The sequence below is a fragment of the Thunnus maccoyii genome, chromosome 9, assembly GCF_910596095.1.
Source record: "Thunnus maccoyii chromosome 9, fThuMac1.1, whole genome shotgun sequence".
Taxonomy (NCBI): Eukaryota; Metazoa; Chordata; class Actinopteri; order Scombriformes; family Scombridae; genus Thunnus; species Thunnus maccoyii.
In genome coordinates, this window is record NC_056541.1 from 34,607,478 (window position 1) to 34,624,346 (window position 16,869).

The 16,869-nt window shown below is 40.3% G+C and overlaps 1 protein-coding gene across 1 annotated transcript; it reads right to left on the minus strand.

Annotated features, from left to right (window-relative positions):
• Positions 1–2,067: 2,067 nt before the first annotated feature.
• tcima (transcriptional and immune response regulator a) lies at positions 2,068–3,092 on the minus strand. The gene has a single exon (XM_042421716.1). It carries the CDS (start codon positions 2,936–2,938, stop codon positions 2,636–2,638), a length of 303 nt encoding a protein of 100 aa, XP_042277650.1. The 5' UTR covers positions 2,939–3,092; the 3' UTR covers positions 2,068–2,635.
• Between the last annotated feature and the right edge of the window lie 13,777 nt (positions 3,093–16,869).

The following is a 16,869-nucleotide window of genomic DNA, read 5'->3' on the forward strand; positions in this document are numbered from 1 at the left end:
TTGTTATTTGTTGTATTCTCATTTATATAATTTAATTGCACCCCCGTCCCCCTGTATCTTCCTCCCTTACTGTCCTCCAGGTTGGAAGGCTGTCTGCCACAGTGTCTGTTGACATCAAAGGCTTCACCGTTTCTAAGGCTGATGAAAGGCAGGAAGAGGGTGGGAGACGACAGGCCCCAGTCCAACACAGTTCGCCGCTGCCAACACACTAAGACGGCCAAGACAATTGCCTTGAATATTTAGCTTTCTTTTCCTGAACAATTGGATGGCCCTAAAAGGGAAAAGGGGGTCAATAAAAAAGCTGCCTAGTGTGAGATACACGAGCCGAACAAAAGGCACAGCTGAGAGATAAAAGAGCAGAAATAGACGGCATTGTTAACAAACTGTGATAAAGTGGTAAATTAAAAGGTGGAAGCTGTGACCTCAGAAACCTGAGCTGAAGATCATTATTTAAATCTTCATACATACACTCAAAAAACCAATTATTAGTAGTTAAATGCTTATTTCCAGACATTATTACTTTAAAAGGATAGTTCAACTAATTATCATGGTGGTGTTTGTACCTTAACATGAGTCAAACATCTTCAAGACACACCCAATTTATTGAATTAAACAAACTTATATTTAATGTTACTCTCATTATTTGATACATTTTCCCGTTTGCTTACATTTGATTTGTCTTGTTTCTAAGCTGGCAGTTGTCAGATAGTGACAGTTGGATTAAAGTTAGAGGGAGCAGCATCTGGCTGTCTGCTGTGTGGCGTAAAGTAATTAGGTTCTGGCGTCAGCACACAAACTCTTCTTTAACCAGTCTCAGGTGATTATTCACCTGAGAGTTCCCCAACACGGGGTGAGTGATAGCCTGCTTGAGCTGCTCGTATCTTTCGGCACATGCCAGAAGCACACACAGTCAGATGTCGTCATGCACAACAACACAGGGAACTGGTTTGAACCGGTACGGGGACTATCAAAGCAAGCAGATTAGCAGGCATCCACTCAAGTGATCTGTGTGTCTGCAGCAAAGCCTGCTGTGCACAACCCAATGAAATGCTGTAAAAAACACCAAAAAGGGTGTTTAGTGGGGGGTAAATGTGGTTTCTGGTTGCAGGTCATATATCATTTTCTTAAGAGTGAAGAATCAGAGGGCGAGGGAGCGAAGCCTCTACAGGTCTAAACCCTGTAATGCTACTTAGACAGGCTCTTATCTAAAGAGCAGGGATGATTAAATAGACTCCAACGCAAACACGCTGTGCGGAGAAAGCCGTCCACCCCCCTCCCTCCCTCCCTCCCTGCCCAACCTGAGCCAAACTGGTTCACACCGGTCTGCTGAGGCACACAGCGCTGTTAGGGAAACCCAATGAAGGTTATCTCATGTGTAACTCTATTCCCTTGAAATGCCCTTGCTGCTTCAGAATACAAAACAATACAGGCAGAAATATGCACACCATGAGCCTCCTTTATTAATGGGAAATAAACAGTAACCTAATCCCAGATTACATGACTCAACACTCTACACATGAGCTGTTGCATTGCTCTGTGATGTGTTTGTCTACAACTAATGTCACAGTTACTACAAACACATCAGCTTCCCTTCTCTGTGATGATTTGGATTGTTTTACTGAAGGGGTTTCCCTGTTTATGAACCACACAGAGGTCACAGCTGTTGGTTGGCAGATGGTTAAAATGTGTTATGTGTCAAATTGTTTTTAAAAAAAAAATCATGCTTACAATCATTTAATCTTGTTTCTGAGCTTATTTTTTTCTCTTTTTTTCACAGAAAACAGAGCTGAAATATAATTTTACTCTTGTGTTCACTGCAGTCTCTCCTTTTCTTTTGTTGTCTGTCCTCATGGATGGACAACATGGTCAACACTGTACTTCCACTGCTGTCTTCTAATTTCATCTGTACTTACATACAACATATTAGAGCCATAATTAAGCCTAAACAGCCAGAAATATAATTTCCCATACCTGGACAGGATGCATTTCAACCTATATGACAATAACTGGCACTAATGTCACACTAATGAAACCATATAAAAGGTGTGTAAGAAGGACAAACAAGCATTCATCTTTAGTATACAATGCAATAATTTATTTTAAAAATGACAAACAAAGGAACATATCATAAATGCAAATCATCATGTTATAACATGTTAGTGACAAAACACATTAGTGGCCACTAATGACAGTGTTCATGTTACACAGTTAAGCTGAAAGACAAGGCATGTGTTCAGGACAGGCATTTATGTAGGTTCTTCGGCACTAGAAAGTCTCATTTTGCAGCTTTACACCAGCATCAACGCGGTGGTGTGCACTTGTACAAGGTGCTGCTTCACAGTCACGCATCCACAGGAATGCATTCATGAATTCAAGTCTCAGGGAAGACGTGTATGCCCTTCATATTCCCACTCTGTTCTTCTTGCTCCATCCGCTCATGGCGGGACTCTCCACTGTCACCTCCGTCCATGAGGTGACAGCTGCTGCATGTTTGCCCTCCAGGCGGCCGGCTGCACATTCACCTCCGCACATTTCCAGGCGACAGGTGAGCCGTACCTGCGGCGGCGGCGGCAGCCCAATCACAACGGGAGTGTTTTCACATTCGGCTCATACAAGAGCCGACAGAGAGAGACAGTCAACGCAGTTTGAGCAGCTGTCGGACCATGCCGGCGATCTGGAGGAACTTGTCCTTCTTTCGCTGCTTCAGAGCCATCAGGGCCCGGGCCGTCTCCTCCGGGTCCTGGGTGTAGGAGAAGATGCTCCTCACTCTCTCCTCCGCCTTCATGTCGCCGGTTTTCTGGAAGAGTCTCATCAGGGAGTCCTGATTGACATTCTCGAAGATGTTGGCCACGGCCTTCTTGCGGTGCGCCGTGTCAAACTTGTTGCCGTGGACAGAAGGGCTGACCCGGCGGCATTCAGAGGACACGTAGGTCGACATCTTGTCTCTTTGTTTCTCCGGTGGATGTCGAGTGTTTCTCTGCTCCAAGTGTGGCCCTCCAACTCGGTGAGGATGAGTTGTTAGGTGCGCACTGCTTCGCCGGAGCGGCTTCAGGCTGCTGTGAGTGAGTGAGTGAGTGAATGCAAGAGAGCTCAGCCTGCTGGTATTTATAGGGCTGCTGTGGGTGGTTTGCTCCGGCAGGACGCACTTCCAGCGGTGACATCAGCAGTCGTGAAGCAGAGACAGCGCCGCGGCGCCTCCCTCTGAGCGCAGCACATTGGAAAGTACTACAACTCTCCAAATACTAACGGCTGAATGATGAAACCAGTGAGCAAAATGTCACTCCATCTCTCTGCTGGCTGTTTGAATGAAATAACCCAAACAGCCTAGCCTACTGAAATACTCTGCTGTAATCATTAAATGCATCATATAGACCAACATATAAGACCCATAGAATTGTTAAAAGCATTGGGATATTTTATTCACTAGAGAGTGCATAGGATCTGTTTTTCATGTAAACAGACAGTATAAACAGTTCATGGAGCCCTATCCATAGCCAGAAGAAAACATGCAGTATTAATGTATACTGTGGTGCATCTGTATAATGCATGCTATGATGAACAGATGTAACAAGGGAGACACGATGTCTCAGTTCATCTGAGTCATGTGTTTTTTTTCACTTGTTATTCTACGGAGGACGATGAGGCTGAAGAACCAGTTTATAAAGCAGCAATGAGATAAATAAAGTTGTTATTTTGTTCTCTAACAGAGAGGTGTGTTTACTGACCGTGTTTTTCCTCTTGGGAAATCCCCCTTCACACTGAGGCCTGATGTTAACGTGGTCTTTACTCAAAGTTTACTGAAATCATGCTTCTAATGTTATAATAGTGTCTTTTTATATACAACGCCAACAGTTATACAGTATGTTAAGTCTACAAACAAGTTACTGTTACTTTTTTAAAGTGTTATTTGTTAGAAGGGAAGTTTATAATTAACTTGTATTTCTACCATTATTTAGTCATAAAGTTCTTTAAAAGTGTTTTATTTTTCTTTTTTTTTGCTGTTTCCAGAAGTGCTACAGAAGATTACTCCCTTTTCCAGTTAGCAGTGCTAAAAATATTTGTCTTGCGTCTTGCCGTCAGATAGCAGGGTTAGTGAGTTGTGTTTACAACTGCAGTTGACCTGTGGTCCACGCAGTCTGACTGATCTGCGCTGATAACGCTCCGAGGCGTTTCCCCTCGAGAGGCAACTCTCCTCATAAACAACGTTGACAGTGTCAGTACTATGCTGGTGCAAAGCCAAAAATGTCACCCATACATGTGTCGCTTGAGCCCGGTGCCTTATATGGAAAAAGATAGTCAGGAGCAAATGGCCATAAGTGGCTCAGGAAGTGTGTTTTTCCCCAGAGTGCTAAACACTGAAGCTCGTGCCCAGTATGTGGCATTGACTTTGTGTGCTGAGTTGAACAATGTACCAAGGATCCTTGCTGAGTCTGAGGTGAAACAATACCCAGATCCTCACTGACAGCTTTGTTTTCCAGGTCTGACTGAACAATGTGCCGCCACAGGATACCTGTCTGTCTGGAGCTGGCATGACAGTTATGACTGGAGGCAGAGAATGTCACTGCTGTTGGAAATGGCATATTTATGACCCCAAAGTTGTCCCGAGGCACAAGGGACGAGCAATGCACAATGAGATTTCAGTGGGTAGACGGAAACAGGAGCCTTGAGCTGCTGACCCTATTCTCCTGTCCACACCAAGCATTCACGCTTTATCATAACAAAAGAGACACTAAATTTAAACAGGGCCAAAGGTTCTGTCATTTCTCTCCCCATGGGAGGGAAGATTCTCAGGAGACAGTAGGTTTACTCCCTTGTGTATCCCTTAAAGATAAGACCCCTTCCACAGATATTTAAAATCCCACTTTGGTTCAAATTGTATAACCGTGGTCCCAAATGTACCGAAAATAGAGTTCAGGTCACAGATAAGAGTGTTCATGGAAAAGGAGGCAGCCTGCTGAGACTTGCAACAAGTCTGATTAAGTAACACAGCCAATGTTCAGCTTTATCTATCTAGACTAATTCTGTTGTTTCCCTCCTTGTCTTTTTGTTTATGGCTGTACTGTACAGTACTTCAGGCAATAAAATGTGATAGGACATGCCTTTAACAGTCTGAAACCACCTCCAGAATTACTTGTCAGTCTTAGCCTGGGACATCTATAGATACTGAGTAATCCTCAGCTACAACATTTTCCAGCTTAAAAAATAGATTTTGAAATGCTCCCTTCTGATTTATGACCCCACATAAATCTCACATAACGGTAGCCTGTCATGATTGTTTTTTTACAGCCTGTGGTGTTTGATACGGAGCACAACATGCATCAATCAGCCAATATCCTTTATCTAAAGTGGAAGTCATGTGATACAGAATGATAACTTGACAGTAAGTTTAATGCAACACATCGGGCTGATTTAGTTACTATGATATTGTCTTCTTGTTCTTGATTCTTTGTATAACATTATTAATTAAAACAAGACACTTCTTCACCCTCTCGGTGCATTTTAAAGTTTAAAAGCCCAGTCTCCTATGCTACTCTGTAGAAGCAGCATAGTTAATAAATGCTTTATAACACACTGTAATGTAGTTGTATGCAGATATAAGTGTTTATTGATGTGTTTATTGAATGACTTTAACTCCTCCTGTGGGCACCCATGAGTCTTCATTAGTTAAGTTATAACACTTAAAATGTCTTCATATCAGCTTACAACTACATGATAATGTGTTATAAACCATTTATTAACTGTATATAAACTGCTTATAAATGCTAAAAAGGGGAACTTAAAACTTATTTGCTTTGTTAGACAAGAAGATTGATATCACCGTCATGTCTGTACAGTAAATATATAGCTACAGTCAGTATTTGCTTAGCTTAGCATTAAGACTAGAACAAAATGTTCTTATGTGCTAAAATATTTCCGGAAGAGCAACAACAGGATTTCAGGAAGTTACTGCTTTGGGCTGAGAAGTTGTTCAGCACATAACTCCCTGTAAAAACAAAACAAACAAGATATTACATGTTAATTGGCATATTTTTTCAACCTATGGACAGACTCATGTTAACTGTTTCCAGTCTTTATGCTAAGTTTAGCTAACTGACTGTTAGCTGTAGCTACATATTAAAAATACAAATATGAAAGTGCTTCTTCTCATTTAACTCTCAGCAGCAAAGCATAGACGTGTATTTCCCAAGATGTTGAAATCTGCATTTAAAGGGAGCAGAAACATTATGAATATTTTTTATAATACATTTTTATAGATTTTAGCGTTGCACACGTTCGTGCAACTAACTGAAATCAGCTGATAGAGAAATCTTTGAACAAACAGTGATGCTTGTCGAAGTCCAGTGATGTAAGAGGACAAAATTACAACATTTGAACACATAAAATCCTCTTTAATTCAGAGCTGAATGACAAATCTCAGGTTATATGATGTTTACTTTTCTCTAAAATGGATAAGCAGCGTTTTGGGAAATGTCTCAGTCACTGTTTCCTGTTCCTCTTGTTTAATCTGCACAAGTCCCAGACACTATTTCAATGTTAAACACATGTAACCAGAAACTGTTTTATCAGAAATCAGCTCTGGTGAGACTTTGACCTTCGAGTTAATAGTCGACCACACACTTCTTTGTGTTTAGAGCAGGATGGAAAACGAATAAAGCAATATTGATATGCCATTATTAGGAATATGAGAAAGATATAAATACTGATTAAATCATATTAAATGTGAAGGAAATGTGGTCCATGAAGCATAAATATGCAGGTAAAGTACAGCATGAAAACAAACTAACAGCTGTTAGAGATGATGGAAAGACAGAGTTCAAACTGAATTAAATGGCATCTTAGAGATACCAGCAGCATAACATGCAGCGGGAATAATAATGACTAATGAATGCCTACAGGCCTTGTTGTTACAGTAAGAGAACGCATGTTTTCATGAAGGCCTGTGTTTATATGTGACTGCGGGACCTTACTGGAATCTGTGACTGGCAGCAAACACCCGGCGTGTCTGTTTAGCAAGTGGCTGCTTATGTAACATTAGGACAGAAAGGGAAGGACATCTGGGGAGAGCGGGAGTCTCTGGGGGACTAGTGTGTGTGTGTGTGTGTTTCTTTATGTTGTTTCTCCAAAGGACAAAGATTCTAAAAAGTTTGGCACATGACGAGGAAGCATGTGAACATTACTCAGATGTAACTGGCCCTGTGGGTTTCATGTCTGATTGTTTGACGGTAATACAGGTGAACTTTGATTACCCAAGAGCAGCTGTATTTCAGGAGAACTTGTTATAAAACCCAGCTGTGAGTGCACTGTGCAGGCAGGGGGTGCACTTGTGGCAATAAAAACTGAGCCAATTATGAAGAATAAGGTTGGAAATAGGAAATAGTTGTAAAACGCCCATTTCTGTTGGATTTCCCAGAAAAAGGGTAAAATACTTGAAGTGCATCATGATACACTGCAAGCAGTCTATAAACCCAGCGTGCTTTCGGTTTCTTTACTATATAATCATCAAACCTAAAACAATAGACTTAATTCAACATAATGCATGAGTAATATGGATACCTGTTAATTATTTTGCTTTTATGTCTTACTCATTTCTTACTTATGATGCATTTACATTGGAAGTAGCACAACTTCAAGTTAAGTTTTTTGGAATCTGCACAAAGGCTTCACAGGAATCAGCTACCTTTGTTTTTTTAATGGAGGCAGGGAGGAGTGGAAACATGTTTCACAACCTGCAGGGTGAGCAGCATCAGACCCACAATAGAGCAGGAGGTAACACTTGCACGCAAAGCAGAGTTCATGTTTCCTCTTTCCTCTGCTCCTCCCTCTCACACTTTATCAACCTCAACCCCCGCCCTCGCCACCCCAGGGACCAGCCTGTGCATGCAGATTAAATGACTGAGCGCTGAGCCCGCATGAACACCCAGGCAATGCAAGGCACCATTACACTGAACCGGCTCAATCCGGCTGCCGCTCGGTTCACGGCTGGCTGCACCGCAGGGGCCCGAGGCCAAACCTACTGTACATCTGTCCACACGATGCTCAGGATCCTGAACTGTGGCCCCACTGGATCAGGTGGATCATATTAAGGTCACCGGTCTACAGGGTGGATGTTGAAAGACGGGTGGGGGGGGGTAGTTAATGCTCTATGTTACCTTTAATTCACCCATAGCTGCTTTTTGTTGTCTTGCACATGTATTATTTTATATGTAGGTGACGTCTTCAGAACATCAAAATGAAAGTAAAAAAGGAGCATTTTGAAAGCTCCTGGTGGGAAGCAAGAGGAAGTCATTTCCTGCAGCATGTAAAACAGAATTAACCGACATTACACATCAGTTTATTAGTCATGATGAGTACTACTTAGTGTGAAATTTCACACTAAATGTTGTCAGACTGCAATAGAACCAAAGATGTCATCTTTTTACTCAATGTATTCTTCTCTCTTGTCGAAAACCTGGTATCTACTTTACCCACAATGCAACTCAACAACCTACAGTTGAGTCAAAGATCTGGGTGTCATGCTAGTAACGTAGCCTCGAGCTGCTAGACTCAAGAGGAGATGAGGAGCAGGCTACAGAGGTCTTTCTAATGCCTGCCCCCAAAACACAGCTTGGTTTTGTAAGCATGATGGTTATGGATCAGGTATTATCTGCACAACAGGATACCCTCATCTAAGTACAGTTCAAAGCTCAAAAGTCAGCATGGAGACCAAAACAGCTATAAAACACACAGGCCCACATATACTGTTACAGTTTCTGTTTATCATTGGTGGAGGCTGTGGAGCGAGGTAGCACAGTAAAGCACATTTTACCCCAGGGTGACGTAACCCTGGATGCACTGTGGCTGACAGCTTAGCGGGAGCTCAGAGGCCTTCCTGTCTCCATGGCGATACAGTGGAGGGCAACAAGAGAGTCAGTGGGTGGAGATGGAGAGACTGGGAGGATACCGCTAGGGTCACCATAACACTGCACCAGCAAACAAGCAGTGACTCAGTGCGTTTGACGAACTATAACGTCCTGTTATACTGGAGGCAGAAACGGTCTCTATGGAGCCTGAGTGAGTCTCACGCTCTGCTGAGTGAACTGGAAACTGTTACAGCGTAAACATTTTGCAACCCATATTTCTGAATCAGGTGGGAGATTTGTTTGCTGTCACTTAGGGGTTTTTTTTAAATAGTTTTTTCCTCTCACGGTTTGCACTGAAAAAAGAAGTAATTGAAAGGAAACAACCTAAACTGTCAGTTTATGAGAGCATTTTAACCCATTCACCCCTACTCTCATACTTCATTTACTCTGCCAAGCTGCTTCACACACTGTCACTGGCAGTTTCCCAGTACAACCACAGCCTTGTACCGTAAGCCACTGAGGAACTCTACCAGTGGTTAACTCAAGGGTTACTCAGCAGTCTTCTCTCCCCACTGTACCACCACTACATAAATGGACAGATGTGAGGTGGTCAAATGTGCTGACCCCGTATTAACAGTAACAGTACAGCAGAGAGGCACATGAATTGATGGGGCTTGGTCCAGCGCCAAGTGAAGGAAAGTGCTGGAGCCGGTCGACTGCAGGCCCATTGTTCATCATGGCGGGAGGGCAAGGTCATAGTGGAGAGACCGGAGGTAGGAACACGCAAGTCTGAATTGATGAACAAGTCATCTGTGGCAGGAGACCTGATAAATCTGAGAGAATACACCCTTTTGTTAGGATGTGTCAAGCTGAGTGTGCTTGAGTCTGTCATGTTTTAAACACTTGATTGAATTGAAGACAGTGCTGACAGACATTTGTGGGGTTGAAAGTGCACAAAATATTCTGTTTAAGCAGAGGTTGTCTTTGACTACGTTTTAAAATACACAGTTGTTAAAATAAACTTTCAAACTTGCTTTCTTTCTGAGAGTTAGTCAAAAAGATTGACACCATTCTCATAAAGGTACAATAAAGCAGCTGGTTAGCTTAGCTTAGCATAAAGACAGATGGAAAACATCTAGACCGGCTCTGTCCAAACGTCACAAAATCTTTAGAAGCGCTGGTTGAGCTGACAGAGCCAGGCTACGTTTTTCACCTTGTTTCCAGTCTATGCTAAGCTAAGCTAACGTGCTGCTAGCTCCAAATACATACTGAATGAACATATAGGAGTGTTGAATTGATCTTCTCATCTAACACTTGGTAAGAAAGTGAATAAGCGTATTTCTCAAAATTCAAGTTATTACTTTTACTAAATAGTATCTTATTTTTTATAAGAGTCGCAACAACGCTCACTATGTGATATATGTTTGCGTTTAGTAAAGCACACTACTCTAAGTCTCGGTGTAACTCTGCACAGTCTGAGCCTTAAAATAATGTGAAGATGACTCATCGTCTTTTAAGAGTGTAGGCGAGACTGACTGAGACATTGTCAGACTGCTGCTGAGACAAAGAGGAAAACATCACTTACGCAAAATAAAGCACCTCTTATTTACCGTCATTAGACATTTATTAGACTGCAGTCACACTGACTGTAAGATTAGGTATGGCTTTAAGAGTCCCTTCCTGCCAAACAGTCTAAGTTCCTGAGCTGCAGAACAGTAACCATAGCTCAAAAACAAAGTGTGATATGGTGTAGATGTATGCCTCCCATATCAATGTCTCCTCTACAAGTGATACAGTAGAACATTCAACAAAGAAGCCACCCCATGTAAAATGAATCAGTGTTGAACAATAGTCATGAAACTGGACAGATTAAGGGGAAGTCTATCAGCAGGTCTTTTGGGAAATTCTATGAGCTCAGGGAGGTTTAACAGTGCTTAGTGTGGTGGCTTGGATGTGGAACTGAGAGCCACGGCTAGTTTCAGCTTCAGGCTGGTTCAAACCGGTCCGCCTGTAAGAGAAATAAGTCTTGTGGATGACTTAACTCACCAGCAGGGTCTTGTGTGTCCATATACCAGAGCACAAATATCAGCGTGGAAAACAAAATAAGTTCTCTTATCTGAACCCGGGTCTGCTCAGGCCCCTTAAGCTGACGTCAAACGCATCATAAGATCTCTGACAACAACAACAACAAAAAGGAGAAAGGCAGAGAGGGAAGAGGGAGTGAGAGTGACGGTGAAACACTTGAAATTAGGTCAACAGTCACTCCATCGCTATAGCATTAGGGAAGCACTCAGCATGCATACTGCAATACTAATGGAGTCATAGGGTTCAGAATTTAACGGTAAACTAAAAGACTGCTGATTGTAAGTCCATATTTTGCAGTGGACAGGACAGCAGGGTAGGCATCATCATCCCCTGCGCTCCAGTTTGAGGCAGCAGCAGCAGCACGTGGCGTAAATAAATAACAGCCATGTGTGTAGCTAATGCAACTTGAGCCCTCATCTTCAAGCTGTCAGCAACATTTCTGCAGCCAAGATCTACTGCAGTAAAAATACAATGAAAACACTGCAAGAATTCTACATTTATTCTGACAGATATATTGTCATACACATAAGACAAGGAATGAATACAAAACAACCCAGAAAATGGCTCAAAGGCATAGTGTAAATATACTGACTTTCAAACAGTGGAGAAGTTAATCCTAAGGGGTAGATTTGTTTTGATAGATGAAATGGTTCATACAAGAGCACGAGAGTGTTATATATTTAACATGATTACAATATCCCCAGGCAACAGACAATGCTATTTTAAGAGAGTTTTCTCACACATTAGTTGCCATCAATTTTCCCTTTTTGTTTGTATTTTCTGTGTTTATTTTGGTGGCTCTTTGCTGCAGTGAAGATTGTATGTTGGATGACAAGTACTCAGAGTATTACTTCACTAAACCCTAAGCCGTAAAACAAAGTCCCAGCTTTTCATGTTATTTGCTGCTAAACCCTCAAGAGCAGCTTTCATCAGGCCACCAATGACTAATGACATTGCATTATATTTTAAGATAAACGATCAATAATTATCAGGTATCATGAGCTCGAGATAATGTTGTGAAAAGTAATTAAGTATATTTACTCAAGTACTGCACAATACAATGTAAAATTTACAGTTTTTTGATTTTACTTTACAATATTTCAGAGATAGATACTGAAGTTGTCACTGCTAATGTTTCTTTGCAAGTTTACATACAAAACATATGAAAAGTATTATTTATGAATGCATCTTACCAGTGGTGGTTGAAAGTAACTACATTTAAGTAAATGTACTTCATTTAGTCAAGTACATTTGTAGTTACTTGAACATTATCAGTTTATGCTACTTTATACTGCATCTATTTAACAGCTGAAGTTAATTATTATTATAGATTAATTCCCTGCACAACCACACAGGTTCTACCTGGTTAGACCTGGTCAGGCATAAGTTCTGAAAATCTAAAATGCTACTTACATTTTAACACATCAGTAATAATAATCCATTTATGTCATGTAAATCCTGAAGATTTATGATTTTTTGTAATAATTATAATAATAATTTGGGGGCTCTGTAATTCAACTGTGTCACTTTTGATACTGTGAGTACATTTTGCTGATAATTCTTGAAATCAGCTTAATCAACATTAAATTTCTACTAAATATAAAGTAAGTCTTTCCAAAAAGGGCCATTCTGTATAATGAGTACTTTACCTTCAGCATATTGTTTCTGTTAATGCTTGTGTGTTACTTCTACTTCAGTAAAAATTTGAATTTTGTAATAGAACATTTTTACATTGGGATATTGCTGCCACTTTTACTTTAGTAAAGGATCTAAGAACAAGGCAAACATACATTATTGATTTTCATCTGATGTCATCTGTTGTTTGAATGAAACATATGTTTCAGTGACACACCTGAGAGATGAAGAAATGTCTAATTCCACTAATTATGCTTTAGAAGTGAAATGTAAGGACATTGTGGATTGCTTTTGCTCTTTATCAATAGAAACCTGGCTCATTTTGACACCAGTAGCTCTGATGTGTTTTAAAGCTTTCCTGATAAAGATTTAATGACTAAATATTAACACCACAAAGTGAGTACAAGTTAGACAATCTAAGGAGTGTTTGGCTCTTTTAAAACATCTTAAGATTACTATATCTGGATTTATGTAAACTAAGATCTGTCAAGTTTGAAAATGGATCTGAACCTGGACCACTGCGCTGATGTGATATGGATATTGGCCTGCGGAGCCCACTCTGCAACCAAATTCATCTATGATTGTCAAGGTCAGACCAGCAATGGAACAAACTGCAGTGTCCCTGGCAGGACTCCATCAGCAACACAGTTTACATTGTTGTACTTTCTGTGTTTGCAATCCATAAAGTCACATTTTTCCACAGAGGCCCGGTCATGCAAGCCAGCTGTCCTCCCACAGCTGGGCCGTCCAGCAGGGATATCAGCCCGCAGGCTGGGCAGCTGGCAGCCAGGCCAGCAGAGCAGATACTGTACACAAAGTCCATCTCAAGAAGTCATATCTTCTACTTTTGGTTTTTCACAAAAAATTATAAAATGTGTCCCATGTGTAGAGCAAAAAAAAACCTTTAAGTTTTATGAAAATGTTGTTGTGAAAAAATCATATGGAATGTTTTTTTTTTAAACAATTTAAGAAACTTTTAAAAAAGTTTGAAATTCTATATTAGGAGGACAAATATGTTGCTGTGATGAAGCTGATGCTGTGTGTGTTGTGTGAGAGCCAACCACAGGCAGCTCAGGCTCACTGCAGGATCCAGCCTGCATGCATATAAAATGCAGACAGCGCTCTCTGGTGGTGATGAGATAAAGTGCAACCCAGTGTTCATGAGAAGATGATTCATCTCTGAGTCAGAGGCCAGGTCATACTGGTCATATTAATAATCTGAATGATCAAACTGCCAGATGAATAAGCCCCCCCCCCCCCCCCCATCCTGAGAGCTGTCTGTTACTGAATCTAGTAAAACTACAGAAGCTGACATCTTATTACATTGCATCTATTGCACATTGCATATATATATATATGTGTGTGTGTGTGTGTGTGTGTGTGTATCTATATATCTATATGTATATATATAGTATATATATATAGATATATAAACATATACATACATCGACTGTAGATAGAAGGGGGAAAGACACTGGAGGTTCTCTGAATGTTGTTGCAGTTTCTAGTGGCCACAAGTAAAAGTGAGTCACTAATCATTAATCAGAGTATAATCTGGATGTCAGTGGAACTGGTGTGAGACTGGTCCACTATAATAATAATTATATATATATATATATATATATATATATATATACATATATGCGTCCGCTCAGCAACAGCACTGCTATTTGTATCTGAAGAATCAAAGGTAAGTAAAGAAAATATAATCTTTTCAACCTGATATTCATAGTGCTAACAGATTCTCAATCCTAAAAATATTAATTTCCAAAGAGCAGTCATTTGTGACATGTGGAACTGCTTTTTCAGGGTTTTAAGGGTCTCTGTCATTAATCCAAGCTTCTCAGAAAGCAACAGCATATGATTCAAAGAATTTTACATCTCTAAAATGCTGATAACACATTAATGTTTTAAATGCACTTAATGAATTCACTTCCTCACTCCAAGGCTCCGTACACCACCCACTAATTTAAATTAGGAATCAAATGCCACAATACAGTAGCATTTGGCCATATTTAAAGGCTATAAAGTCTGTCTTAAAACAACAGTCAGGAGCCCAAATGAACACTGAAACCTGTTTTTCTTGCTGTAATCATTCCTCCTGTTCATACTGACCATTAGAAGATCGCTTCATAATGACCTTACAATGGAAGTGATGGAGGACAAAATCCACAGTCTGAAGCTAATATGAAGCTTCAGCGTCCAAATGAGTCAAATCAAGTAGATATCTTTCAACGTTACAGTCTTTTTAGTGCCAAAGTTCCTCTTTTTGTTACTATACTTTCACCTGCAGCTCAACAGGGAAACACTGTCCGAGGAAACACAAAGATGCTAAAAAGACTGTAAATGTGTCAGATATCCACTTGATATGACTAACTCAGACTGCTGAAGCTGAATAGAAGCTTCAGATAAAATGACTGTGTGGACACACTGAGGATTTTGGCCTCCATCACTTCCATTGAAAACACATTTGAAGGATCTTTTAATAGTCAGTATGAACAGGAGGAATGATTACACTGTACATATGAACTGCTGTTTTAAGACACACTTGAGAAACTGTGAACCTGTCCTTTAAAAATGACTCCTAATGATAGATTTTTTGTCAAATTGGAATATCTCAGTATTTGACAGGCTTCATGTTAAAATGAACATCAGTAAACATTGCAAAATACAAAGATTATGGATCAAATCCACAAAAGGATTCTGCGCTGTGTAATTCTCAAAGCACCGCAAACTGCGCTGCCAAACTAATCTCGTATGAATGTAAATGAGGTAATATTCATACATTCGGCGCAAAATTGCCCCCTTTCTATGCAAATAAGCCTCTTTGAAAATCAGTCTGATTCACAAAGACCGGCGCTAATTGCCATACGGTCAGAGTCATTAGCGTCTGAAGACAGTTGGTGTTAACTGTGCTCTCTCTCTCTCTCTCTCTCTCTCTCTCTCTCTCTCTCTCTCTCTCTCTCTCTCTCTCTCTCTCTAAATATTCAAGCTTGAATGATATTGAATTGACAGAATTATTATTTTTTTCTGATCTGCAGTCAGACATGGGGGGAGGTCAAATGGGGTTTGGGGGTTTATCTCGGGTTTAAATATTAAAATAACAGCTGCTCTGTTACACATAATTCCACCACATAAACCTGAATCTGTGTCGATATGTAGCGGAACACAGAACATTAATTACCGTCAGATCCTGACCCATCTGCTGTTAAATGCACACAGTCTTTTCTGTCTTCTTTCTGTTAATTAATGACACGCAATTTGAGGCTTTTTTGCTCTCTGCAGTTTTCATCACTTTGTGTGCTGAAATGTGGACAAAAGCCTGAAACACTGGAAAACCAAGGGCGAATTACACTCAGCTGCAAAATGTTATGGGCGTGTTTGCAGCGTCATATCATTAGTGCAAAATCTTTTGTGAGTAGGACGTTAAAACGGGGCAGATTGCAAATCCATTCTTTGTGGTCTTGCCCCATTTTTTTTCTTATAGAAATCAAAAGATCCAAATCATTGTAGTTCATCTTATAAAGGGTGGATAGCCTCTGATATATCACAGGGGGGTGAATAGGGAATAACAATTGTTGAACTGAGTAGAATATTATGTCTGTTTATTCATGCAGCTGTAGCCACACCAGACAAATATAGATTATACACCTGCTTACAAATAATGCAGCCTGATAAAGGTGTGATCAGATTTTTGCATGCATCACACATCATTTTGGACTTCTTTAGCACTTTTCCACACAAATTTAACAGAATATTATGAGAAAATACATATTATGCCACAAATAATACAGGAAATGCCGCTGTTAACTAATAAAAATATTGTTTGACAGACTCTCTGATCCTTTGTGTGTGACTGTTTAATGGTGTCAATATGGAATAAATGAAGTTATATGATCAATGGAATTAGTAATAGGGCCTAGTCCAATTTATTTAAGTTACACCCCCAATAAGCTCAGAAGACAAAGCTCCAAACACCAGGGAAAAACGGAGCTGTCGACTTTTTGACGTTTTTAAATTGTTTGAGTATGCTGTTGCTTTTACCCATCAGGCACAGTGCACAGAACCATGGAGCCCCGAAATCCTGATAAAATGCAGATTTTTTGAAGATTTTGCAGGTTTAAAGTATAAAATACAAAACCTCTTTCTCTCTCTGTAACAAGACTAAAACTGTACTCATTCCCTGCAGTGTTAAAAATGCAGCAGCTTTATATAAAGATCCTACAAACTATATGAACAGTGCAAAGCCATATACTGCTGATATTGCTTTTCTTGCCATTAGGTGGTGCAGGTTGGACTGAAATGGATG

Coding starts and splice junctions, on each gene's coding strand:
- tcima (XM_042421716.1), bottom strand. CDS start 2,938: ATGTCGACCTACGTGTCCTCTGAATGCCGCCGGGTCAGCCCTTCTGTC.